At 35.8% G+C, this 26213-nt stretch overlaps 6 protein-coding genes and 2 long non-coding RNA genes across 11 annotated transcripts in view; 3 read left to right on the top strand and 5 right to left on the bottom strand.

Moving 5' to 3' along the window:
• The window catches only part of LOC106090200 (RNA polymerase II elongation factor Ell), a 51693-nt gene extending 43880 nt beyond the window's left edge, over positions 1–7813 (bottom strand). Inside the window, exon 1 of the mRNA XM_013256315.2 lies at positions 7573–7813. The gene's annotated coding sequence lies outside the window, so the exon portion shown is untranslated. The remainder of the gene's footprint in view (positions 1–7572) is intronic.
• Positions 1–12202, bottom strand: part of LOC106089968 (chromodomain-helicase-DNA-binding protein Mi-2 homolog) — a 109291-nt gene extending 97089 nt beyond the window's left edge. For 2 of the 4 annotated variants that reach the window (XM_059362040.1, XM_059362047.1), the window contains exon 1: positions 11997–12202. In XM_059362040.1, coding sequence (XP_059218023.1) covers positions 11997–12033 — 37 coding nt within the window. In that variant the 5' untranslated portion in view covers positions 12034–12202. The remainder of the gene's footprint in view (positions 1–11996) is intronic. The other 2 variants (XM_059362043.1, XM_059362051.1) reach the window with 2 other exon arrangements.
• LOC131994917 (uncharacterized) lies at positions 8179–8833 on the bottom strand. The gene is made up of 2 exons (XR_009396956.1): positions 8562–8833; positions 8179–8457 (listed from the first exon to the last, which is right to left on the bottom strand). It is a non-coding gene; the product is annotated as an uncharacterized LOC131994917 (long non-coding RNA).
• LOC106090202 (uncharacterized) lies at positions 8368–9857 on the top strand. Its single transcript, XR_001221772.2, has 2 exons — positions 8368–8475; positions 9569–9857. It is a non-coding gene; the product is annotated as an uncharacterized LOC106090202 (long non-coding RNA).
• A 5469-nt stretch (positions 12203–17671) lies between the features above and the next one.
• LOC106090205 (U4/U6 small nuclear ribonucleoprotein Prp3) lies at positions 17672–20005 on the top strand. Its single transcript, XM_013256321.2, has 2 exons — positions 17672–19085; positions 19145–20005. The coding sequence occupies exons 1-2, from the start codon at positions 17828–17830 to the stop codon at positions 19894–19896; spliced, it is 2010 nt and encodes a 669-aa protein (XP_013111775.2). The 5' UTR covers positions 17672–17827; the 3' UTR covers positions 19897–20005.
• LOC106090206 (exosome complex component MTR3) lies at positions 20001–21123 on the bottom strand. Its single transcript, XM_013256323.2, has 4 exons — positions 20936–21123; positions 20766–20883; positions 20387–20703; positions 20001–20319 (listed from the first exon to the last, which is right to left on the bottom strand). The coding sequence occupies exons 1-4, from the start codon at positions 21045–21047 to the stop codon at positions 20030–20032; spliced, it is 837 nt and encodes a 278-aa protein (XP_013111777.1). The 5' UTR covers positions 21048–21123; the 3' UTR covers positions 20001–20029.
• A 98-nt stretch (positions 21124–21221) lies between these two features.
• Positions 21222–23382, top strand: LOC106090208 (biogenesis of lysosome-related organelles complex 1 subunit 3). The gene is made up of 4 exons (XM_013256327.2): positions 21222–21309; positions 22784–22838; positions 22909–22995; positions 23053–23382. The coding sequence occupies exons 1-4, from the start codon at positions 21238–21240 to the stop codon at positions 23292–23294; spliced, it is 456 nt and encodes a 151-aa protein (XP_013111781.1). The 5' UTR covers positions 21222–21237; the 3' UTR covers positions 23295–23382.
• Positions 23374–25153, bottom strand: LOC106090207 (cell cycle checkpoint control protein RAD9A). Its single transcript, XM_013256324.2, has 4 exons — positions 25000–25153; positions 24562–24943; positions 24333–24494; positions 23374–24164 (listed from the first exon to the last, which is right to left on the bottom strand). The coding sequence occupies exons 1-4, from the start codon at positions 25031–25033 to the stop codon at positions 23399–23401; spliced, it is 1344 nt and encodes a 447-aa protein (XP_013111778.2). The 5' UTR covers positions 25034–25153; the 3' UTR covers positions 23374–23398.
• Between the last annotated feature and the right edge of the window lie 1060 nt (positions 25154–26213).

Genomic DNA, 26213 nt, shown 5'->3' with positions numbered 1-26213 from the left:
TATAGCATATCTCTTTGGATATATGAGTATACAGCAGATATAATTATATCCGATCACATTTCCAATTATATCTACCACCAGATATAATTATATATAGCATCAGATATAATTATATATAATTGGATATGGCAGATTCATTTGGATCTTATTAGATCCAACTATAATTATCCCGGGTCGGCACAGAAATAATTTAAGATTTTATAATTTATTTTAAACTATTGGGCTATTTGCTTTAAACGTGTGGAGTTATATATCAGTACTCCCCATATTTTAAACTGCGAATTTTGGGAAAAATTTGTTTGATGAAATATTTCAAAATAAAGGCAATACTTGCTTTTCATTTTGAGAATACACTGAAAGAACAAAATTAAGGCAATTGTAGTGTAAAATATACACATATATTGCCAAATATATAATTATATCCAAGTCCAGATATACGTATTTCCAAGGCCTAATATTATTATATATAGCATATCTCTTTGGAGGTAATTATATATAGCAGATATAATTATATCTGGCCACATATGCAATTATATCTACTACCAGATATAGTTATATATCGTACCAGATATAATTGTAAAAAATTGGATATGGCAGATCCATTTGGATCTAATTAGATCCAACTATATTTTATCCGAGATATATTTGGACCTGACCATATACATTTTTACTCGGATAGTTAAATTCTCTCAAAAAAATTTTCATACCAATATTTGTCATGACAACAATTTGACGCTTTAAATTGTGTAAACCCCCCTTTGTTATTTCAATCCATGCATTATTTCAATAAGATGCAGCTCGATTATGCGAAAGAGTGAGAGAAATGAAAGACATCAATTTGTGAGTAACTACGGCTCGGTGATACTTCAGCTCGAAAACCGGACGATTAAACGATAAACCCTTTTTAGATATTATATTTTTTCCTTTTAATTACTTTATTTGAAAAAATTTAATTTAATTTCGGTAACTAAAACGTTTCGACTATTATTTAAAATACCAACGATATTTTAATTCGGACAAAACAAACGGTAGTAGAATGAAATAAAAAAACATTAACAATTACTTATTAAACATATTTCTCTTTTCATTTAATTTATTATTAACCAAACATGTAATATAAAGCCAATAATGCTCATAATAAGCTTTAAGCTTTTTTAACCTTTTGTGTACCATGAGAGTTATAAACCTCAGACTTTAAAAAGTTCTAAATTATCGCTACAAAATTAATTATTACAATATTCAAAAATTTTTCAAAACTATTTTCTAAATCAAAATCCCTATACAACTGTGATCAATTAGCATTCTTAATTAACAAATAAAACTTGTTAAAGTCACAAATTTTAAATACATACGTTCAAACTTTGCATATGCTTGGGAAAAATATTAGAAGTCGATTAACTATGGTTGGGTTGTTAGAAGATAAAATCATGAAATAAAAATTTGTATAAAGTTGGAAACTTTTGTCAGTTTCATTCAATATCAGTGTTTTGAACGTCCAGCTACTAAGTAAACTGTAAAAATTTTTGCAATTCAATAATGAAATGGAAATTTCTATAACAAATTTGCCCATGGGCAACTCCACTAATGTTGGGTTGCAATCCATAACCGACCCATTAAATCTACTTTGATCTCCAACGATTTGTGGTGCATATCTGACTTACAAAAAGGATTTAACCAAAGAAAATTACTTATTTGAAAGGTCAATAAAACAAGATTACATCCTTTACTGTTTTAATTCTTTTTTATTTGAGAATACTTAGTTTTTTTATGCTGTCCTGAAAATGGCATCGGGTAAATGGTGACTCCCACAGCGCATACACTTATTAAGCAGATTTTTGAAATTCATGTCGCCTCTTTGCAGCATACCAGTCGGTATGTTAGCACTGGATTCCCGTATGTTTTTCTTGAAGTGTGCTATAGTCCGTGGTCAACATAAACCAGAAAATATAAATAACCTAATGAAAATAATTCGCACGGACTCAAATGTGGAGTGTGCCGGAGATTGGAGATCGGGAGTTTTTTTATAGAAGTTTTTACATAGAAATAAGTTTCTCTGGTGCATACTGCAGTTATCAATTACTTTAAAATGGAAAGCGCAAAAAAAAATAACGGAGGCCACCGTAGCGCAAAGGTTAGCACGTCCGCCTGTGACGCTAAACGCCTGGGTTCGAATCCTGGCAGGAACATTGGAAAATTTTTTCAGCGGTGGTTATCCTCGCTCTGCGGCACGCCGTTCGGACTCGGCTATAAAAAGAAGGAATCCCTTATCATTGAGCTTAAAAAATTGAATCGGACAGCACTCATTGATTTGTGACAAGTATGCTCCAGTACCGTAATGGAATTTTCATGGGCAAATTTGCATTTGCACAAAATAATAAAATGCACTTAGGTACTTTCAGTTTCTTAAATATATATTTATATAAGTTCCACGAGGGGCAACGAATGATAGATGGTCATAAAGTGCGGGTTGTGAACACTCTAAAAATATGTGGCCTTATCTAGAACCAGACGTCTCAGTTATTGTGTCCCTCATGACAGGGTCACTGTCTGATCGGAAACATGCCGACAGATTGTTTCAAAAGAAGTATTAACACCAATGTTATTGTTGTAGCCATATTTTCACGTGGAGGTGGCTAGCCTCGTCAAGCTCCTGCATGTGAGCCAGCTCGTTCCAGTCCAAAGGACCGACTACTAATTTACAGTGTTTGCCAAGGATTCATTAAATATCAATTTTTCCTGTGTCCATTTTCAATTTTCTCTTGTTTACATAAATTTCTTGTTTAAGTTTTCACTTACTTGCGACGCATTTAATTGCCACATTTTTACATTCGTAATGTTTAAGGAGCATTTTCACTTTTAATTTTCTGTTGACTGTTGAAGTTGACCCCATTAAAAATGTTTTAATGAGGCAATATCAGTTCATATTTAGAGAAAAAATTGTTATGCACGAGTCGCATTATATGACTTATTGAGCCTATATAATGCTTTGGGAGTGTGAAGGGCCCCTGAAAATTGACACCTGCCATTCCTTTCATTTAGGCGCCATATTGTACCTATTGGTCTATATGCCGGTTTGTAATCTTTTAGGTTTGGGCGTTCCCCCCAAATTTTTGTATATTTGGTATCAAAATTTGAATATTTGATATCCGTTTTAAGGTTACTATCAATGTGCAATCAAAAATTCTAATAAATCGTATCACCCATAGTTGATGTATACTTTGCAAATATCGTAAAAAATGGGGATCTTCGGTTAGGGTTATATATAAGGGCCGTTGTAAAGTGTAATCAGTAATCGGTAAGACAGTATTTTTGATTTCTGCACATGAATATTTTTGAAATTTGTATGCAAAAAGTACCTTTTTAGTACTTTTTGAAATGTTGTATTTTCCATCCCTGGCTTCTATTAGTGAATCCTGAAGGCGTTGCTTTTTGTTTCACTTTCCACGTTGCTTCTCAATGATTGCCAGTATTTGGTAATTCACATAGAACGCGGGGCATGTTCATAAAAAAAAAATAAATAAATAACAAAGTTTTATAAAGGAAATCTATCAAATAAACCTGGAGGCCACCGTGCCACCGTGCCGCAGAGATTAGCATGTCCGCCTATGACGCCGAACGCCTGGGTTCAAATCCCGGCGTGAACATCCGAAAAATGTTTCAGCGTTGGTTATCCTCTTACTAATGTGAGGTATCCTGACATGTTAAAACTTTTCTACCAGGTTATTGGAAATTTGACTTCGACGACTGAAAACGGTCGTTTGTGTGTTAAATATTTCAACTTTCTCGGCGTAAACGCAACGCACGAAATACAGCACAACGCACTTATTCTATTTGTGGCATTAGTGTTAGCTTAAAGTTTCTCTTAAAGTTTAGGCAAATTACATTTTGCTCATATTAAGCAAAATCCCCAGTTACAATATTTGCATAGCAGGTAAAAACCAAAAGTAGAATTAAATAATTTCATTTTTGATTTGTTTAACGGCTTTCTGGTGCGAACTGCACGTACGAAAGTCTCTCAACAATTAAAATTGCTTAACAAAGGGCAGATTATGTGACCTTCATTGCAATGTCTTTGAGTTTGGGTGATGCTTAAATGGCATAGGTCTAAACGTATGGAATACAAAAACGTGACAACACGTGTTTAAGTTACTAGCAAGCGATTATAAAATGGGAGTTTGCATAGTCACCTACCACGAATTATTTTGGGTTGGCCGTAGTGGTTTGTGTAAGTCAAGTATTCTGCAACAAGGTTAGGTTAAAAAGAGGGTGCGGATATTAATCCGCCCATGTCTCCATGGACAGACACCTAAGTCGGACAATAGTATGGGAAAAGGTTTTGTATCTGATACCTATTATGGCACTTGAGGTCCCTTGAGGAACAATTTTGCAGTCTTTGATTGAAGGAAATCCGGTAGGTCTACACCGTTGGAAAGAAACTAAGATAGCGAACAGAATTTGGTTTCTACAATGAAGGCCCGAAATTGAGTTCTGTTTTCGACCGCTTGTCCCTACATTAGGTTACATCGAGCTCGTTACGGTCGCCGTTGAAACATGATGGCCAATTGGTTATTTAAAGACGCCAATAATACGCCTTGTCATATCGAGCATCATAGGCACTCAGTACTTAAGCAAGAGCCCTTGATTGTCTGCGACTGCAGTTGCAGCTATTCGGTATACGAAGTATAACACTTTCCGCAACCTGTGTGGTATTCATAGTTATCCCTTGCTGGGAATACAAATAGTTGTTGTTGTTGTAGCCACATGTCTATATGTGGAGGTGGCGATCCTGGTAAAGGTTGTAAGAACAGGGTTTATCAATACAAAGGATTTATTTGCGAAAAACAAATGTGTTATCACTATAGACTATAGAATCTGTTCTTAATTCAACTTCTATATCACGAAGGATTTGTCAAAGTGAGTACGATTCGCAGACGACCACTATTTTCCTTACATGTGTAATCTAAAATAACAGATTGAAGGCCACCGTGGCACAGAGGTTTGCATGTTCGCCAATGACGCTGAACGCCTGTGTTCGAATTCTGGGGAAAACATAAAAAAAATATTTCGGCGGTGGTTATCCTCTGAGACGGCGGCGAGGTGGGAATCTGTGCATTGATCCCAAGCCCAAAATACTCTGTCCTATAGTAAACGGAAGGAGATTAAGAACTGCTGGCCTTTGATAAGAAGTCACTAAGTACTATTTTAGGAGTACTGCACTGAGCGATATGTCATATGGCCGCGTACATTGGAATACTGCATACTCTTTGCTGCGCAAGCTGCCTTGTTGATAAGCAGGCTGTCTATCTTGGGAGTAGGTTTTTTCTCCTACTCGCCAATGTTGCAGAAGTGCCTCGGGACAGGTGGGTCTGGCGCCAATAACTCGCCTTGTCATATCGAACATCACAGGCACTCAGTATTTGCGCAAGATCCGGTGCCGCCCGGCCTCTCACTGAGACTCTTCCGCTCGATAATGCTGATTGTCTGCAACTACCGTTGCAGCTACTTCGTATGGAGCATTCCACTATGGAGTGTCGCCCAGCAGTTGGATGTTCGGACCCGGAAATGAAAAGGAGACCCTTATTGATTGAGCTTAAACTTGAATCGGACATAACTTGTTGATATATGTATAAGAAGGTTGTCTCTTGTTCCTTTAACGAATGTTATTGGACAAATTTGTATTTTGTTTTTAGCACGTAACCTTATGTAGAGTTTACATGGCACATCTGTTGTATCGTCATTGTAATAGTATTGGTGAAAACAAAGGTGTATGCATCACATGTACACATAACCATCAGTCATGGCTAAAAACTCTAAATCATTTAATTTTTTTCGATGAATGGGTCTATTAATTACCGTTTGGAAAGAAATGTGTAATCATTAATTGACAGATATTGAAAAACACGTTCTGTGCCAAATAAAGTTTTAAAAGAAGAAGTATGAAAAATTAAATAAAATCAAAGAAAAGAAAAAAATCGATGTACCGTTTTTGGCAAAAGCTCTAATCAGCACGTACACACGATGAGTACGATCATGATGTGCCGTTTAAAAGACCCATCATAGTTGTGATATCCACCCATCATATAAGCGTGAATTCTTGAAAATTACATTGTTTTCAGCAAAATTTGCTCATTTTATTGCTATTCAAAGAGGTTTAGCCATATTTTCTTACAATTTCGTTCTTTGAAAAGGCAAAACTTTTGGTGCCATATGTTTGCAATATCACAAAAAGGAAGAAAACTATCATATTTTAATATAAGCCTCTCACATTTTTTTGTGGGCTTGCGCAGCACATGCATCAATAGCAAAAATCATTGATTCACATTAAGAAAAAATCTTTCCATATGTTTAATATCCCAAATTTTAATCGAAAATGTATGATACCTTTTGTAATAATAATATACCAATTATTTCTTTAAATTCAGGACTATAGCTTATTCGTTTTCACAATTCTTCTTCCCAATGTTCCGAAATTCGTAAATAATAACACGAAAATGCAGCAAACGCTGCACCAAAAAGAGTAGAGAGCATTTCAAATGTTATCCACGAAGAGAGGATTGCAAAATAGCACTCTCTTCAAATGTAACTTCAAAGTAAAAAAAATACTTCGAAGATTTTAAAATGTTGCAAATATTTGACATTAATGGATGTAAAAGTATATAAAACTAAAAAAAAAATGCCCAAAAATGTATCCGCGAGAATTCTTTCTTTGCTACGTATGCAGCAACAACAACGACATCAGGTAAAGTGGCACAAGTAAAAAGGCCGAGTGGAATATCTGCGAGAAAATTTGGTTCAAATCAAGGTTGTTGCGTATACTTGGCCAATATGTTTTCACAATGGCTGGTTGATTGGTTGGCAGTCTGGCTCACTGAGTGCTTTTTTCTTACTTTCCGATGACGACGATTACGCGCTTGTTGTTGTTATTGTTGTTCCTGTTGGTGGTGGTGGTATTAGTGGTTGCTTGCTGCTTATATTTATATCGTTTGGCTTACTGTGGTGTCTTTATCTCATTTTTTTTTACTTTGCTTTCTGAGAGAAGAAAAGTATAGGTGGTAGTACAACCGATGATGATAATGATTGTAGTGGTGTGGTTATGGTGGTTGCTGTTGTTGGTGACTGATGAAATTTTCTTCATCATTCCATTATAGAGGTGACAGAAGGAAAATTTTTTAAACATATTTTTTGCAAAAATTCCAAGAACATACTTATAAATAAAAACTTTTCGATTCGCCGTTTAAAGGAACAAAAGTCATTAAGAAGCTTTGAACTTAACAACTTTTTAGATTCGAGTGAATAAAAAACAATAATTTAGCATTTTTGTAATCGAATGAACTTCGCATAAAACCCGATGACATTTTTCATACGACTTTAGTGTATAACACAAATACATTTTTTCTTTTTGTTCGAGAGCGAGGAAACGAGACGGATTGAATAAAAAAAAAATTAATTTGACGATTAAAATATATAATTCCAAAAAGACGATTCGACGCTGACACAAGAGATAGGGAGGGGTAAACACATTCAATGAGATTTTTCTTGTCGTTTACAAATTTTTCCATAAAAATTACGCACTTGCTCTTCTCGCTATTAATATTATAAGGTGTATAATCAAACTTGATCCGGCACTTTTACTCTTAAGAACATTCGTTGTTTCTTTTTATTTTGTTTTTGTACACAGCACGTTTTCGAGTTTATTGCATTGCAATAAAATGATGGAATTTTGGAATTATTTAATTAAAAATTATTTTTAGGTTGGTTCACATTTAGTCAAAGTCAAAAATCACGTCATGGCTTGCCCTGCCACGTCCAAGCAACAATGAATCGTTGTTTCTCAGAGCGTTCCTCAACTTTAGGCAAGAAAACATACAAAGAAAATTGTCGTAGACAATATATACATGGAAATGAAACAAAGTTGTGGGCTAGAAAGAGACGACTTTCACGCTCACTCCACAACAATGTTCGACTTTACATTTCGTCTTAACAAGAGCGAAAAAGACAACTAGATAGCGAGACACCACATTGTTATTATACTTTATTCACTCATTGCAAATATAGTGAAAAATAACATTGTTATTGAAACCGAAGGAATAAAATGGAAATAAACTACCTTAAACAACAATACTAGCACCATTTCACACAACCTATAAAAAAAAACTTGTATACAAAAGTTAATAGAAATTTAACCAACAAATCAGGTTTATATGCAGTCTTCCTTCGTATTAACAAAGATGTGCACTCTTAGAAAATACATATTCGCATTACGCAAAAAGTACTGACGCCAATATTGTGACATTTACCAACCATCCATCGCAGTTAGTGTTCATGCACGGCCTTGATGAATTTTTAGAAAAGATCCAAAGCTAGCTCAGCAACAGATTTTTAAATGCTCCAGTATGAGGATGTAGGGTATGCGGGAAGTTTCCAAAGTATACACACATGGATTTTTTGAGTATTTTGCTAAAAACAAATATTTATGTACGTCATTTTTTAATAATACAAAAAATTATCGATTTTAGGCATATATGTATTAGGCTGTATGCAAGTTGTGTTCAAATACTCACAAATATCTCTAAACAATTACACCGATATGTCTTATCATTATTAGGATCATCAAATTAGGGCAACAGAAAAAACTGATCCAAATAATTTTTTAATTGAAAGAGTTTGGCAAATTGTTGTGTTTGTTGTTATTAGCATTGGTGGATAAGTTGGGTCAAAACGAGGGAAGAAGTTTTCTAGGTAAACTTAAAAAGTTTCCTTCAAGCTCAGATTTGTGCTTTATTTACACATTAATCACTGGTTGTGGGTATGTAAATCAGGCATGGGCACTGTTTTTTCCTATGTGTACGTTTGCACAATTGTTTTGCTGTACACGTGAAATAAAACTGCAATGCCAAAATGGTTCGAAAATAGTAATTTTATTACAATTAATTTCAGTGTTTTTTTTTTGTCTTGTTACTTGTGGCTTTTTCACCTCGACTTTTGAACACTTTTACATTTGGTCGTTCAAGGCGTAACCAAATGATTTTTGCATCTGCAAGAGGTCATATGTTCAAATCACTTGATGATAGGATAGCCAAGTTATACAATCTTCTTCCTAATACATTAACTCGATGTCGAACTTCTTCAACATTTTGAGTCAATCACGCAATAACAATGTTAAGATATTTCAGTCGTTCCATGGATTTTTAACTTGTTGCTACGCAACGTGCCTTCCGTGCTCTTCAGACTCGTTTCTGGGCCTAATTCGATTCTGTCGTGGGTTAACTCAATCCGGGAGTGTGAATGTGTCGCTAAAGCCAGAATGGCCTTTCAACAGACTATCAGAACTCCGGAATATATCGAAAGTGGGCAGTCAGTTGTGCAGTCAACTTCTCCAATAGGAATGTCCGAAATCACTGTTCGATGACCACTACTTCAAGACCTTAAATTTCATCCCATATATTGACTATTGTGCATTAACTGAACGCGATTTTGTAGCTTGTCAAAATGTGTGTGAAATGCAGATTGATAATCTACCTGAAAACGTGGTATTTTTTTATTGACGAGGCTCACTTTCGCATTTCAGGCTGCGCCAACAAGAAAAACATGCTTTATTGGAGTGTAAATTATCAAGAACACCTATAGAACAACATTCGCGACGTCATTACCAACATACCGATTTATAGGCTGCGAAGTATGCGCGATGGGGGCTGCTATTTACCCAATGTCATTTTCAAGACTGCATGAAAATATATGAGATATTGTATTCTCAAATTTATTTATTTGTTTATTATGCAATTATAAGCCACAAGTAATCGATTAACAATAACAATATTCAGCATGTATAATTAAAAACAATTAAAATAATAACTGAAGTACTTTTGTTTTTATTGGACTTTCAAATATCTAAGTAAGTTTCTCTAGCGCACCCTATATAACTCAGCTTAATCAAACAAATTCCTTTAAAACAAACAAGTTTTTTGTTACCAGTTTTAACTTACTGAGTAGTTTTTCAATGATTCTGGGACACTTTAGTGTATTTAATTTTTATTTTTGTGTCTTTAATTTGAATTTTATCTTTAAGCTGAGTATTCACCTCTAGCGAAATTTTCGGTTATAGCCAAGACATTTATGTCGTCACTTAAAAATAGTTGTGTAGAATACAAGATAGCGGCAAATATTGATTTATAATTTCAATAATTTTTGGCTAATAAAGTGCATATGTACTGTAATTAATCGTTTTTATTTGAAAATAACTTTATTTCATGTTGCATGGAACTATTAAAACATACATTTTCATTCGTAGTTACAAGAAAAAATTCACCAATGCCTATTATGCCACCGTGTTACGCAAAGAAAATTTCATTTGAGCTGCGTACCTGCAAGCGAAATTTTCGTTTAGGATATTTCAATGCAATTCTTATGGTAACGAAATTTTTTTGCAAGAGGTGCACGCTGCCCTAAAATTTCAGATTAAGCAGGGTACTCTCTTCCACTTTCGGAATAGTTGCGAAAACCTTTAACAAAATATCTTTATTTTATAGACATGGAAATGCAAATTTGCCCATGAACATTCCATTAAGAAACTGGGGCAAATTTTATAGACATAATTACAATAAATAATTAGTACCAACACAATTTACTAATGTTTTAATATGTATGGAGTTTGGCAGTTGTTTACATGAAAAGACGAACCGAGTACCAATCCTTATCGCTTAAAAACACTGATATTAACAAAAACTATGTGTAAACAATATAAAACAAATTGCACAAGACAGTTTCTATCTAAAGTCCATTGCATTATAACTATAATTATTTTACCGCCAACTCCCCTCTAAATTTGTCAATCAATTCATTCGCCAGCTTATTTTATAAAGAGAAAACAGCTGACTTCGACGAAAAAGCGAACGAATTGAGTGAACACATTTAAGTGGTACTGATAGTTTAGGTAAAAAAGGCAGTCTGAAATTAGGTTCACTAAGACAATGATTGTCCATTGCGGTACTACATTAGCAACAGACCTAAGCCTCTGATGAGAAACGAATACATGAACCGCGGACGGTTGGTCCAAGCTCGCTTACCACTAGGTTACCGGGCTCACAGCTATAAACTTTAAGCCTAATTCATATAGGTTCCAAAATAATCCAAAATAAAAATATGTATCGTATAATTAAAACGTTAACTATATTTATTATTGTTAAGCACAAGAAGTGGACGTCGTTTGTGATTCACAGTTGAAAACTCATATTTTTCAAGATTTTTTTTAAACACTTCAAACCTATCTTGGCACTGTTTGCTTATATTTGTTTAAAGCTTTTTATTGTTTCTTCTATGGGATATTTTCTATTTTTTGTAAAATTAAAATTGTAATTCTTAAATAGGCCGAATGGCTTCAATTAAATGTTTGAATAAGTCTAAACTTAAATGAAATCAGCTAGTTGTTTTGCTTCACTATTTAAGTATAAAAAAAGTAATAGTGAAAAATACCAGTCTTTACTTGTTGAATTTAACATGTTATCCAATAAACTTTTCATTCCTGTACTCCGACAAATCGTGAATAGACCCCCTTATATTTTGTAATTCTGGCATACAAAATTTGCAACTCAGATTTTTGTTCCATTCCAGTGAGCACAAAGAGAAAAAAATATATACCTCTCTCACAAAATAACCGTGTTCGTGTCTCAAATATGTTAGAGCGAGATAGATTATGAGAATGCGAGATTACAAGAAATTGCAAAAAGAATAAAATAAAAAACATTTTTCCTACATTTTACAAATAAGTGAAACTAGACTTTAAATACATATTGAAGAAATGTACGTAAACAAATGCCACATTGAATATAAGGATATAAGTTTTTGTTAAAAAAATTGGCAATTGTAGGATGTCATGTTTGTTGTCGATTTTCTTACAGACTAGATCTAGACGATAGAAACACCGCGAAACGCCATGACCACCGACATGCGTTGTGCCAGCGTTAGAGGGATCTTTTTAAAATGGTTTTTATGTGACTTACCTTGGACAGTTTCATCATTTTCATCTTCGGAAGCCATTGTCTATGTTTGATAAAGATTTTCTAGTGAAATCAACACAATCACTTGCAATATATTTCAGTAACGGACTTACACACTTTAGCTCACTTCAACTTACAGACTCTGACAGACGCTAATAATAATATGAATTTATTCTTTACACAAAGGACGGAGAGACGGTCTCTCGTGTTGTCACTGTTTTACGAACGAAAGTAAAATAGAGGAATAAGATTATCGATAACTGAATCAAATTATCGGAGTAAGAGTACTCGGATCACAGACAATAAATTCTTATAGATTAATTTCACTCCCTCAATAAAATGGCAACCACGAACAACTATTAAGGTGTTATCAGACTATATGTTTTTGTCCTAAATCATAGCTGTTTTCGGAAACTCAAAAATTTGTGCAAATCTCACAAATTTTTACTGGAAGTCGTTTGCGTACTTTATTTGCCAGCAGAAGAGAGCGCGAGAGAGAGCAAAATGTGACAGTTCGAAAATAGAGAACCTGCAAATTTCTACTGGGACTTTTTTTGCCAGCACAAATTTGCAACTTTGAACAGATGTTTTGTAAAGGTCAGCTGTTTCTTGAAAAGCAGCCGTTACATGAAAATACAAAAGCTAACGCCAAAATGGAGAGATAAGGAAAAAAGTATAAATATTGTTTATTGGTAAAGGCCGGCACTGCATTCGGTTTTCGCGTTGAAACTCCATATAAAAAATAAACGAAAAAAATTGCCGAAATGTGTTCGTTTCGTCATAAAGCTCGGTACTATATTTGGTTCTTGCGTTGAAACTCCATATAAAAATATAAACGGAAAAATTTGCCGAAATGTGTTCGTTTCGTCATTACTTGTTTTTCCATCTCGGGAAAATTTACATTACGGGACGCCCATTTAGAGTACAACCACAGTCGCTGTGCAACAAGGTCTTAGGGAGTAAAGCACGAATCTGATATCAATATTCGGGAAAAAGTGTCTATGGGGCCAACCCACACCTTTAACACAACCCAAATAGGAATTATTTGCTGACCACAGCAATATGATGCTCAAATGAGAGGTATTTTAGAGTAGAACACGAATCTGATATATATTGGGTTGGCCAAAAAGTAATTGCGGATTTTTTAAAAGAAAGTAAATGCATTTTTAATAAAACTTAGTATGAACTTTAATCAAATATACTTTTTTTACACTTTTTTTCTAAAGCAAGCTAAAAGTAACAGCTGATAACTGACAGAAGAAAGAATGCAATTACAGAGTCACAAGCTGTGAAAAAATTTGTCAACGTCGACTATATGAAAAATCCACAATTACTTTTTGGGCAACCCAATATATATATATATATATATATATATATATATATATATATATATATATATATATATATATATATATATATATATATATATATATATATATATATATATATATATATATATATATATATATATATATATGTATGTATGCAAAATTTTTAAGTAATGTAAAAGACCTGAAAAATAAAAGAAATAAACAAATCGAAATGCTGAAAAAAAGTAAAACTGTTACAACCTAAAAAGGGAAAGTTATAAAAAAGGAAAGAAAATCTGTAAAGAAAAAGAAACATTTATTAAAGAAGAAAACCCTGAAAAGAAATAGAAAAAAATCAAAGCAAATATTGTAAATTTTAAAGCTAAAAACTTAAGTCTAAAGAGCTAAAGCCAAGACACTTCCACCTCCACTGCCATATAAAAGACTTCAGCAGCTGCCGTTGTCATATCCACAACGCCTGTCGCTACACCACCGAGGGACCTAGACGCTGTCCTATACCCCAGCGTCCATAAGGTAGTCCAAAACGTTTCTCCGACCATAAACCAAAAGGCATACAGACGGTTGACTCACGACAGATTTATTTTGTTTAAATTTTTTTTTTTTTTAAAAAAAGAGGTAAAAAAGAAAATTAGGTAGGGACGACATTAGTTTTTTTTAACTACTTACCCTTTGGTTGGGTTCTATACAGTGACCTAAACATGAGCTCATAGTTAGGTTAGGTGATGGATAATAGAGCATATTTCCTTGCCCATCAGCCAATGTTGACCTTACAGTGCTGAAAAAGCAGCACATCAGAAACCCCTGGAAAATAATAAAGAAAAAAACCTTTTTAGACAAGAACTGACACTCAAACTCGACAATACTTACCAAAGACTAGACGGACGGACAGACGAGAACCAAAAAGGGACCACATTACCCGGGGACTCCATTTATCTGGAACAGTCGCCTTTAGAACCAGGAATCTGGAAGACACAAGATAAAAAATATTACTTTGAAAGCCTTCATTTTGTTTGAAAATTATTTGTTAATTTTGATCCCAAATTTTTGATTTTGATCTAGAGTAAATATTTCACGAAGAATTTGATAGTTTTGATAACTTGCATTTTAGTTTTCCTAACTACCTTTTTGCTATTACAAGCTTTGTTGTAAATGTCAAAATTTAAATTATCAGGGAGGTTCTGACCTCCAAATAAAACAATGCCGAATTTTGTAGGATTGATAGAATGAAATATTTTTGGTTTTTTTATTTCCCATGAGGGGATAGGAAACTAAAGAAAGGGGAAGGAATGGCGTAATGAACAGGTGAGTAAGCTTTTGGAGTACTCCGATTTAGTGGGCCACGGGAGAACCATGGTTTGGGGAGGGTTAGGCCGAGGCATGCTATGGAAGACCGGCATGCCAGCGAACCGATAAAGACATTGTCCTGTGTGTTTAATTTCCAAGTGTTTACGTACCCGATGTATTTGTCCATCCACAAGCTGGTTGAGTTTAGTTTTTTTGTCCCTCCTTTTTGGCAATAGGTGTTGGCAAAGAACCGCGCCCCATCCACTGAGCCACAGCCGGAGCTCAACCGCCAGCAGCCAGCGCCCGCCAGCATCAATTCCCACTCCAGAGAAAAGGTAGAGCGACCTCCTATGGAGGTTCGTGACACTTCCTAATGGGAGTGCTACGATGAAACCAACACCGTTCCTTTGAATTTGTTAAGGACGGAAGATGCCTCCGTGGGATAGTGGCTTTAGCTTGGCAGTTAAACAAGTGACACACAGTGGGATTAGATCTTTGTCAGCACAACAAGTGTACTTATGTATACGGTGATGGCATGTAAAGCAGTTTTAGTCCTATGCAGCCTTCGAAATGCATGCTGATGCTCGGCGAATGGAAATTGTCCAACGAGAGGAGCGGGAGGAGCGGGAGGAGTAGTCCCTTATGCGTCTTGGCTACTGATGAGAGAAGGAAGATCGGTCTATACGACTCCCCCTTGCTTGTGTCTTTTTCAGGGTTCAGTAGCGGGATCAGACTGTCTGGAGATTCTGTCTAAATCAGCGTCTTGCGCGACTTACCGCCACGGATAACATTCGAAGCTTGTTGTTTTGTTGTTGTTTTAGCAGTGTGTTGTACACTGAAAGACTCCATCGGGCCAATGAAAGACTCCATCGGGCTAATGTGGTACGTACCACCGGCTGCTATGGGATTGCACGGTAATTTGTAATAGCTGTCCAGCGGCACGGAGATTACGGATATACAAATGGATCCCCTTCTAGGCTTTTCACTCTCGGGTCAATAAATTGACGTTTACAAAACAAAAATCAGCTGTTTTTCTGCAAATTTTCACTGGAAGTCATTCGCGTACTTTTGAAGAGAGTAAAATGGCTCTTACTCCCGTGAAATTTTTTGCTAGCAATGGCATGTTTACACTAGAGCCCAAATTCACTTGATTTGATATAATCTCCTAAACCCGTTTACACTACGATTTAAGTGATTTGCATAACCACGCTTTTATTGTGATCAGCATTTTTATTGAGTTCAGTATATATATTTTGGTCAGCAATTAAATTGCATATTTTAAATTAATTAAATTTTATAATTTCAATCATGGTTGAAGGTTGCCCAAAACAGGAAAAAAATTTGAAAAAAATTTTAAAATCCAAACCAAGCATTTAACGTTATAGTGGGATTTGGAAATAACTCTTGAGTTGGACATTTCCATCAGCTGGGCAACTGAGCCAACCTTCTTGATTCAACCATGATTTTATTAAAGAATTGTCAGATGTTGAGTAAAAGTGCTGTCCAAAACTACAAATAATAACCGGCATTCAATACAAACGCAGTGTTGCATTAGAATTTCGAATGAGATTTGCTAAAAATACGAAGATTTGCTCCCACTGAAAATGTACGGGAAACTTCGTTACAAAACACGAGATTTCCAATATCTGGTCGTAAATCTAGATTTGCTCTAAGAGTAACCATGGTTCTATAACATGCCACTTCTTATGTATCATTGGTATTTTATTATGAATGTAGAAATTGCCAATTTACATACGATTTATTATTTTTCCTGTCACACTAGTATGTTATTTTTACATGACGTGAACTAAAAATGTGAGCAAAGCTAATTTTTTATGGCTGCAAATTCTTTAAGTTCTGAGAAAGCTATTTAATGGCTGATACCATGACACGGTACAATTACGAGGAAGCCGCATTAGCACAACAACAAATATCTACCCCTAACGAAACTACCTTGAGTGGCACAACCCGTAAATTAAAATTTCAAAGTGGTTTTAGAAATAAAACCTGTTTTACAACTTATCTCCTACAAATGTATTTTATATTTGTATTTTCATCATTATAACACTGTTTAATTGCTTATGTGTGGAATGTCGGATCAATCAGAATATGTTTTTAAGATTTTAGAAAAATGTCACAGCTGTGTTATCGAGCCTTTGACGTTTAGATTTACTGGAAAATCAGAATAATAATAAAAAAAAAATTTACTCTGCTGTTCGCACGACCTCACCTTATTAGTACATCCTGGTACCATGGTACAATTAAGAGATAGGGTCATTAGCACAACAACCAAAATCTACCCCCAACGAAAATACCTTGAGTGGCAAGTGCCGTAAAATGTTAAAGTGGTTTTAGAAATAAACTTTTTTTACAGTTTATCTTCTACAAATGTGTTTTATATTTGTATTTTCATTATAACACTGTTTTGTTGCTTATGTTTGGAATTTCGGATCAAGTAGAATATCTTTTTAGGATTTTAGAAAAATATCACATCTGTGATACAAAGCCTTTGACATTAAGATTTATTGTAAAATCAAAACAAAAATAAAAAAAATTGTACTCAGCTGTTCGCATGACCTCACTTTATTAGCGCATCCTGGCTGGCACTATACCCCATTTACACTGCTCATTGCAACGTTTAACGCTCTCGTCAGCTGATTTTATTAAGGGAAAACAAATGATCGAGCCATTAAATCCGGATTTAAAGAGCAGTGTAAAAACATGCGGTCAGCAATTAAGTTTGTGAAACGATTTCATTAAATTACTACTAAATTTTATAATTTAAATAAGAAATAGTCAGATGTTAAGAAAATGTGCTGCCCAAAAATCCTAATAATAACCGGTATTCGATGCAAACGCAGTGTTGCATTTGAATTTGGAAGGAGATTTGCTACAAATCTCCTCAAGTCAGTAGATTTGCTCACATTGAAAATGTGCAGAACACGAGATATCCGAAATCTCGTCGCAAGTGGAAACATGGTTTAAAACCAATGAGACAACTTATCGACTATAGCAAATAACAATCGGTTATCGAATAAATGTGGATTCATTAAATATTCCCTTCTCTGCATTGTGGTAAACGTTGCGTCTATATATTCATTGGATTTGAGGATTGATTTTAGGATTTTGATTTTAATATCACTTTTTCTATTGTGATCCATGCTTCCGATTGGTAAATAAGTATTTGATCTATTATCAGTCCATATTAATTGTGAAATTATGTCCTATTATACGCGCAAGGAGCTTGATGAATTGCATGCTGATATTGTATCACTCGCCGCGAAGGCGAGTAGTGCATCAAACGCCGATGACCAACGCAGTATTGTTTCTTCGATAGAGCACTGCCTTCATAATGGTTATGATCGTCGTCGTATTTGTGAGAAATTGGAAAAGTATATGGAACCTAAGTATAGTTCCCGATTTATGGATAGACTTCAGGAGCGTTTGGATGAATACAAACGCAAGAACCGCAAACGTGCCGGTGATGGCAATGACATGAAATCTGAGCCGACATCGGAAGCTCCGAAAAAGTCCCGATTTGATATGGTAACGACAAGTTCAAATGGTAGTAAGGTTGCTTTGCCTCCGCCAACAAATATTTTGATAACTGCACCACCGGTTTTGTCAACTATGGTCCCACCAGCAAGCGCAACTGCTACTTCGTCGTTAAATAGCAACCAGATTAAGCTTATGATGGTCAATGCCCAACGTGAGATTGAGGAAAGGAAGAAGGCTCTGAGCCAAATGAAAGGAAAAGATCCTTTGTTGGCTTCCCTACAACATCCCCCCACTGCTCCCTTGATCAATCAAAGTCTAGCAAAGGTAACAAGTGACACAGATGAGAAGGCTAAGAAAATAGCGGAATTGCAGGCACAAATACGTGCTAAGCTTTCAGGTTCCTTGGGATCTTTAATAACGCCAATTGTTCCAGCTGCAACAACAGAGCGTCCGAAACCTTTGATTTTGGATGAAGAAGGCAGGACCATAGATAAAAGCGGCCGGGCCATCAATATTCCAACGGTAACACCTACGCTTAAGGCCAACATTAGGGCCAAGAAAAGGGAAGTTTTCAATAAGACACAACAACACTTTGAGAAAACGTCCCAAGAAGATACTCTGAAATTTTTTGATGATCGGATAAATTTAAAACCTGGAAGCCGCAACAAAAGAGCTTTGAGATTTCATGAACCGGGAAAATTTCAACAGATGGCTGAACGCATGCGAATGAAGGCTCAATTAGAACGTTTGCAGAATGAAATATCTCAAATTGCCAGAAAGACTGGGATAAGTTCTGCCACAAAGTTGGCTCTTATAGCCCCTAAACAAGACACTCCAGACGATGTGCCATCAATGGAGTGGTGGGACTCCGTTATTCTTACTAATGACCTCAATACATTAGGTGAGGAAGGAAACATAAAAATACGGCAATCAGCTATTACGAATCTTATCGAACATCCTACGCAAATGAAACCGCCAAGTAAGTTATGCAAATGTTTTTCGTTTGATTCGTTGTTTAACGGTTATGCATTATTTCAGACGAGCCTTTAAAACCGGTTTATCTGCCTGTGTTCCTAACCAAAAAGGAGCGCAAGAAGCTAAGAAGGCAAAATAGGAGAGAAGCATGGAAAGAAGAGCAGGAAAAAATACGATTAGGACTCACACAAGCGCCTGAACCAAAACTACGCATTTCCAATCTTATGAGGGTTTTGGGAACTGAAGCCGTTCAAGATCCAACTAAAATAGAAGCTCATGTTCGAGAACAAATGGCGAAACGCCAAAAAGCCCACGAAGATGCAAATAATGCTCGAAAACTAACGGCCGAGCAAAAAAGCGAAAAGAAGATACGTAAAATCAAGGAAGACACTTCGTGCGGCGTACACATTAGTGTCTATCGTATTAGAGATTTACAAGATAATGCCAGTAAGAAGTTTAAGGTTGAGACAAATGCCAAACAATTGCATATGACCGGTACGGTTGTCTTATTTCGTGATTGCTGTGTTGTAGTAGTGGAAGGGGGCCCGAAGCAGCAAAAGAAATACCGCAGACTAATGTTAAATCGCATTAAATGGGAGGAAGATTTGGTAAAGGGCCCAGATGGACAAGAAGTACCGAACTCATGTGTGCTGGTATGGGAGGGTACTAGTCAACGCCGACATTTCGGTGAAATTAAATTCAAGGTGTTTCCTATGGAAAAAATGGCTAGAGAATTCTTTCAAAAACACCAGGTCGAACACTACTGGGATCTAAGTTATTCTGGAGCTGTGCTTGAAGCTTCGACTGATGAGTAATCAAAATTTGTTATATGAAAAATTGTTACAAAACAACTCTCCCAATTTAGGTTTTAATTCAGGGCGAAAATCTTTATACCGTACAAAGTAAAACAAAAAAAAAATTGTATTTCAAAAAATTGTTGTTTTTATTTTATGAGGAATGATCAGTCTCATCGTCTGTGCCGGACATTTCGTTATTCTCATGTGCAACGTGTTGTTTCACTTTATTAACAAGAACATGTTTAATGGTGTCCAACAGGTTAAGATTGACATTTAAAGCATATTCACAGAGACGTTCCACAGTAGTTGGCAAAAGGTAACCTTTCTGAAAACATTCTGAAATCTGTCCCACTGCGGATAAACTGGCAACTATCAAAAGACCATGCTCTTCCACAGAATCTTCATTACCAGGAAGGCATAGTAGAAGATCTTCCACATCAGCTAATTTTAGACAAAAGAAAATAGCTATTTAATATTTTTAATTGCTTACGAAATTTGTGCAATATACCTGTTGGATTTATAAACTCCTGTCGATTTAAAACACAGACTGTGGAAGCCGTTAGCAAATCGTACGTGGGTATTCCGCCTTCAATCAATGCAGCTCCACAACAATTAATTGCCGTACTCAATGCACAGCCATCGTCATCAATTATTAACACTTTAATTTCCAGTTGAAAATTTGCAAATTCATGTCGGCATATGACAGGTTCCAATGATTTCTTTAAAGCTACACTCATAAAAGTTTCTTTTCGTGAAATAGTTTCCGAATCCATGGCAGTAAAGGGGGCGTATTTTACACTGCAAATGATGATGCCCAAAGTGCCACTGTTAAAAAAATTCAATACCCTTATTGACTGGTTTAAACATAAGTTAGTATTAGAACATACCTTCTGTTGTTACTCTTACTAATTTCCTTAGGTGGTTCCACTTGTGCCATGACTTTGGTGTTACCATATTCCATATAAGCTGAACCTTTAACGTTGGAAACAGCGCCTACTTTTATAACTAAAAAAAGGGTTTGTCATATTTCCCAATAAATAGATGAAGGGTCTCTTACATGTTGGTCTGGGTTCCAATTTCACAGCTTGTGGCTTTTTCAATCTATCAAACATCTCATTGGGATCAGTTCGGATCACATATGTGCCAAATTTAACACTACTATTTGCCATTCTATAGCGATATACTTTAAAGTATTTAAAAATCTAAAATAATAGAAATAAAAGCGTGTATTTGTTTTGAAATTTGTTAGAGATGGCATTATCATTCGTCAATAAGTGTAGCAACGAGTTATCGATAAGAATGACCGACAGGCTTTCGGGTCAGCTGATTTTTAGTTATTTATTTATTTTACTTTTAACAATGGGTGACATTGTCCGTGGCGAAGCTTCTGAATCCGATGAGGAAATCACTGGAATAAATTTAAATAGAAAGGTATTACTAACAGAGAAAGTCAACGATTGGTGAATTCGAGACGCCACGATTATTAGCATAACGATATCGTTGTCCTACAAGGTTAAATACTTGGGAGTGATCTTGTATAGGAAACTGAACTGGAAGTGTCACATTTAGGAGCGTGCTGAAATGGTTCATTATGTACAAGGTTCAAAATGGAGCCTTAATAGTTCTCTGGATTAATAGAAGCGTATACTAACTTGCACCTCGGTAGTTTAGTGTATGGCAGAGACGTGCAGCGTAGGAACATTATAACAGTTTCTGAGAACGAGAATCAGTCACTGTAGCATTGAAACACTTAAGGCGATGGGAGAGTAGATAGAAGATAGGAGCAAATCACACCATCACAAGTTAAACGGGCGACGATTGAAATCCTGGTCGAATAGGAAGAGGTTTTAGATTGGATACCTTCGAAGACATTTAAGGCCGAAAGCGAGACACCGTTCCCGGCGTGCCTGTCTTGGAAAAGCGGATCTCTAATATAACCATTTGTTAGGTCATGCTAAGCTGATAGATCAAAACTAGAGGGCGGAATAGATTTGGTAGTGTATATATCTTTAGAAGAAAAAACGGGAGACCACATTCTTTAAGTCTACGCTTGGTATCGTAAAATCCGCAACGGTTTGTTAGTCGGGCCATAGTGGCATATGGGGAACGAAATGAGCTTGGTGAATAAGGCACAATTTGGGACAGTGAAACTGTCGTGAAAGGAGGAAGAAAATGCTACGGGGACACTCAGATCGTGACAAAACGAGAATAAAATTAAAGTGTACGGCTGTAGATGGTTAATAATACTTGCCTAGAACCAACTGTGCGGCAACGAATGGAAATCGATTAGGAATAACAGATTATTGCTCGCATAAAATTTACGAGGTTGCTTTAAATTAAAGCGCGCAACAAGTCGTTTACAATCTTATATGTATGTTCATAGTGGCATTGGAGGGATGAAGTCGGTTGTTGTAGCCACATTTTCATGTAGAGGTGGCGATCCTCGTCAAGCTCCTGTATGTGAACAAGCTCGTTCCGGCCCAAAGGACCGATCCCCGCGAATAAAAGTTGGTCATTGGCTATTTAAAGATGCCATATCGAGCATCAGCGGCACTCAGGGCTCTTACTGAGACTCTCCGCTCGATACCGCTGATTGTTCGCGACTGCCGTTGCAGCTACTCTGTATGAAGCATTCCACTATCCGCAACCTGTGGACGCGCCCGGTAGCTCATATCTAAGCTTCTCGTGAAAGCAATGAACACCGCACAGATGGGACCTCAATGTTCCAGTCTGTGTGGTGCTCATAGCTATCGCGTGACGGGAAGTCGGTATCCTCTTAAATAAACCTAAACATTGCTAACAGAAAAATTGACAATAACCATCAACTTTCGAACTAAAAGTATTCATTTATGTATGTACAAAGTGGCTTTTCAATCTTGCAACCTTTTAATTTTTTCATATTTAGAATATTTTGGCCGCTGAACTTCCTGGAGAAGCTTCGGAAACATCCTCAGATGAAGGTGTGTTCTTTGAAAATATGTATATTCTTTTAGTTTTTAAAAATTTAATGCTATTTTACTATATTCCTAGATGTATACGACAAAAGTTTAGAACCCAACGAAGAGTCGAAAAACGTAGACAGCATCTACTGCAACAATTTGTTACAGCGAAAATTAAGTATACGCTCCTCCAGTAAAGCAATGAGAATGAATTCTTAACGACTTTCTCTTTCAGTTGACAATAATTTAAACATATGGCGCAGCCTGAATACATTTACAAAAAGCCTTGTCATTCCTTCATCGAAACAACTCTTAACAACTGATCAACTTTTAATAAAATCTCAAATTGCCATGCAATCAGTATTGGTAATATTGAATCAAACGCAAAGTAGCATGAAGAAATTGCACGAGAAAAGCAATGACATATTCACGGCCAATTTTATTCCAAACATAAATATTTCAACAAAGAAACAGTAAACTTAAAAAAGCAATGCCAGGAGCACGAATCTAAATAAAAAGATCTTTCTCCATTTTTTATGAAATAAAACTACATATCTAAAATGTACTGTATATACTCTTTATTAGTCTTCAGTGTCAGAATTTGGTACATACACTTGACTGCTGGGTGATGGTTCCTTGGGTACATATGTCGACTCAAAACATCTCGAAAATATCGAACGTAGTTTAGGTTGATGTTCTCTTTCTGGAGATTGTGGTATTGTTTCCTCTCCATCTGAATCTTGGCGATTTCTATTCGATTCAGAGCTCTCAAATGTAACATAGACTTCACTTTCCCTTACCGGGGGCAATGTATTAGAATGTAACATAGTAGCCTCGGCAACTGCAGCAGCTGCCAACAACAAGTCATCTTGTTCATCGCCCATATCAATGTCTTGTTGTGTTACATTCCTGGGAACTTCTATTGATTGTATATTCGTATTGTCTGTATTAAATTGAAAAAGTGTTGAATTACTGCTAAGTGTTGTTTCTTCCGACAATCTCTTCTTAGGAGCGGATTCCTTGCTAGATGCTTTTGTATTACTATGTTTTCGTTTTTGAGTTGCCACCATACTGTGATTTGATGTGTGTGTGGTGTCTTTAACTTCAGACTCTCGACAATCATCGTACATGCTAACATCATCTGGGTATACGGTGGTCATTACTAGTGTACATTCGATTAAGTCCAGTTTTTTTATTGTTAGAAATATTGGTCCACCAGCTTCATTAAAATTTAATGTTAATGATTCGCCTATGTTTTCAGCAAATAGTAAAAATGATCTAAACTCCTTCAAGCTAAAGGTTATTGCCGATTCCTCACGAACATTATAAGTATCAAATTCAGAGGGGCTATAATTACAATATATACAAATTTAATTTGTTAAATGAGTTGTCAAAAAAAAAGTATGCAAATCTGAGCAATGACTAAAGTAGACTATGCCATAAGTATAAAGGATTACTTTAGCATCGATATTACTTCCTTAAGCATGGTTAAATAGTTATTAAGCTGTTGTGTACCTTATTTTATGGCGTGATCTCATGAACTTGTCACTAACTCTTGCACCTTCAATGTAGTTTTTTGCTGTTAATTCATTGCCCATAGCTTCCAGAGTCATTTCAACTTCAGCAGCATTAAAGTGATTTAATATATCGTTAAACACTTTATATGGGCCTACAATACTTTAAACAAATGCTTATTAAATTTTCTTGTTTGGTGCAAACAAAATGTACATTTTATAGTTCTTACACATTTGATGTTTCCTCTTGTGATACCGCTGCTGTAACATTTTCCTCATCTACTATTGAAATTAATCTATTTTTCATCGTTTCCATGCGACATTTAAATTGGATCTGCAGCTTAGATACTTCTGGAAGCAGTTGTATTTCACAACGTTCAACCTGCTTCATATTTTTGAAAACGGGTAAAATAGTTTTCATCGTTACTTTGCAATAGTTTCCCGTATTAGAAACGCCTTCATTGTAAGTCTCAAAAAATGTTCGATTGAAGCGAAATGTGCCCATTGCCGACTTTGCTAGGTTAAAGGTTCTTAGCTGTAAGCCCATTGCATCGGTTTCCATATACAGATCAGATCCGAACTTGGCCAGGGACTGTATAGCTTTTGCAATAACTTAGGAAGCAAAAATGTTATTAAAAAAAATAATTATATTTTAAACGGTTACATACCTCTTGCATTGCCGCCTTCAAGTGTACACTTCATTCGGAATTAGGAGAATTAGTAATTTTGTTTTTAAGCTAGGATGATGATAAACCAGTGAATGTAAACACCGGACGGAATGGCCGGGCCAGGCCAGGCCACTTAACTGACTGACATGTTATGTGCGGGTTATTGCACAACGTAATGGGGATTTTACATGGCACATCGTACAGATTTTGCCAAAACGGTACAGTCGATGTATAAGATTTTATGGGCCATGTAAACGCAAACGTATATATATATAGAGCCCTTAAGTCTGCGTTCACCTGACAAACTTTTATGATTTGTTAAAGAACACAAAATAAAATTATAAATCAAATCAACTCTTTTACATATATTTTTTCTTCATATTCCTAACATTAAGCACTTTCACTCTAGAGCGATTTAAATATGATAACAATTAAATATAAGCACCACAAAGTCTGCGTTCAATAATTAAAAATAAACAAATGAGTTATTTAAACACAAAATAAAAACATATTAACACATTCCTAATATTTGGTAGGATAGCCACGTTGTTTTAAGACTGCACTTAGTCTATTTGCCATGGAGTTTACCAACTTCTCTGTTTCCTCAGATGTTATTTTCGCCCATTCTGCCTGCATGACACTTCGTAACATCTCCTTGCTGGTTATAACGTGCTGACGACTTTTTTTTCTCCAATAGATCCCAAAGATGCTCAATGGGGTTGAGATCTGGTGATTGGGGTGGTGTTTTAAGCTGCTTTGGAGTGTTATATAGAAGCCAAAGCCTAACAACCTCCGATGTATGCTTTAGATAGTAATATTGTTGGAACCAAAATGTCTTTGCTAACCCTAGTTTAGCAGCACTGGGTTTGAATTTTTTTTTTTTTTTCAAAATTTTGGACTCGATAAATTCTAATTGACCCACTCCACTAGCAACCATACACCCCCACAGCATAACTCCACCACCACCGTGCTTCACCGTTCCAACTAAATTTTGTTTTTCCAGCTCAGTCCCGGACTTGCGCCACACTGTTTGCCGACCTTTAAGGCCAAAAATACAGAATTTGCTCTCGTCGGAGAAAATAATTTGTTTCCAGAATTTAGGAGGCTTATTGATGAAAGTATTAGCGAATGCAATCCGCTTTTGTCTGTTTATGACTGAAATATACGGCTTTCTTCGAGCAACTCTTCCATGAAATCCAGCTCTATGTAATATT

The sequence above is a fragment of the Stomoxys calcitrans genome, chromosome 1 (genome assembly GCF_963082655.1).
Source record: "Stomoxys calcitrans chromosome 1, idStoCalc2.1, whole genome shotgun sequence".
Taxonomy (NCBI): Eukaryota; Metazoa; Arthropoda; class Insecta; order Diptera; family Muscidae; genus Stomoxys; species Stomoxys calcitrans.
Note: the sequence above shows the minus strand (reverse complement) of the source record. Positions and strands in the feature narration are given on the sequence as shown.

Excerpts from the sequence above, each read along its gene's own strand:
- LOC106090205 (XM_013256321.2), top strand. The coding sequence starts at position 17,828 with ATGTCCTATTATACGCGCAAGGAGCTTGATGAATTGCATGCTGATATT. Across the intron at positions 19,086-19,144 it reads TACGCAAATGAAACCGCCAA|ACGAGCCTTTAAAACCGGTT; the intron begins GTAAGTTATGCA and ends GCATTATTTCAG.
- LOC106090206 (XM_013256323.2), bottom strand. The coding sequence starts at position 21,047 with ATGGCAAATAGTAGTGTTAAATTTGGCACATATGTGATCCGAACTGAT. Across the intron at positions 20,884-20,935 it reads ATTGGAACCCAGACCAACAT|TTATAAAAGTAGGCGCTGTT; the intron begins GTAAGAGACCCT and ends CCCTTTTTTTAG. Across the intron at positions 20,320-20,386 it reads GGAGTTTATAAATCCAACAG|CTGATGTGGAAGATCTTCTA; the intron begins GTATATTGCACA and ends GTCTAAAATTAG.
- LOC106090208 (XM_013256327.2), top strand. The coding sequence starts at position 21,238 with ATGGGTGACATTGTCCGTGGCGAAGCTTCTGAATCCGATGAGGAAATC. Across the intron at positions 21,310-22,783 it reads GAATAAATTTAAATAGAAAG|AATATTTTGGCCGCTGAACT; the intron begins GTATTACTAACA and ends TTTCATATTTAG. Across the intron at positions 22,839-22,908 it reads GGAAACATCCTCAGATGAAG|ATGTATACGACAAAAGTTTA; the intron begins GTGTGTTCTTTG and ends CTATATTCCTAG.
- LOC106090207 (XM_013256324.2), bottom strand. The coding sequence starts at position 25,033 with ATGAAGTGTACACTTGAAGGCGGCAATGCAAGAG. Across the intron at positions 24,944-24,999 it reads TGAAGGCGGCAATGCAAGAG|TTATTGCAAAAGCTATACAG; the intron begins GTATGTAACCGT and ends TTGCTTCCTAAG. Across the intron at positions 24,495-24,561 it reads CAAGAGGAAACATCAAATGT|TATTGTAGGCCCATATAAAG; the intron begins GTAAGAACTATA and ends ATTTGTTTAAAG.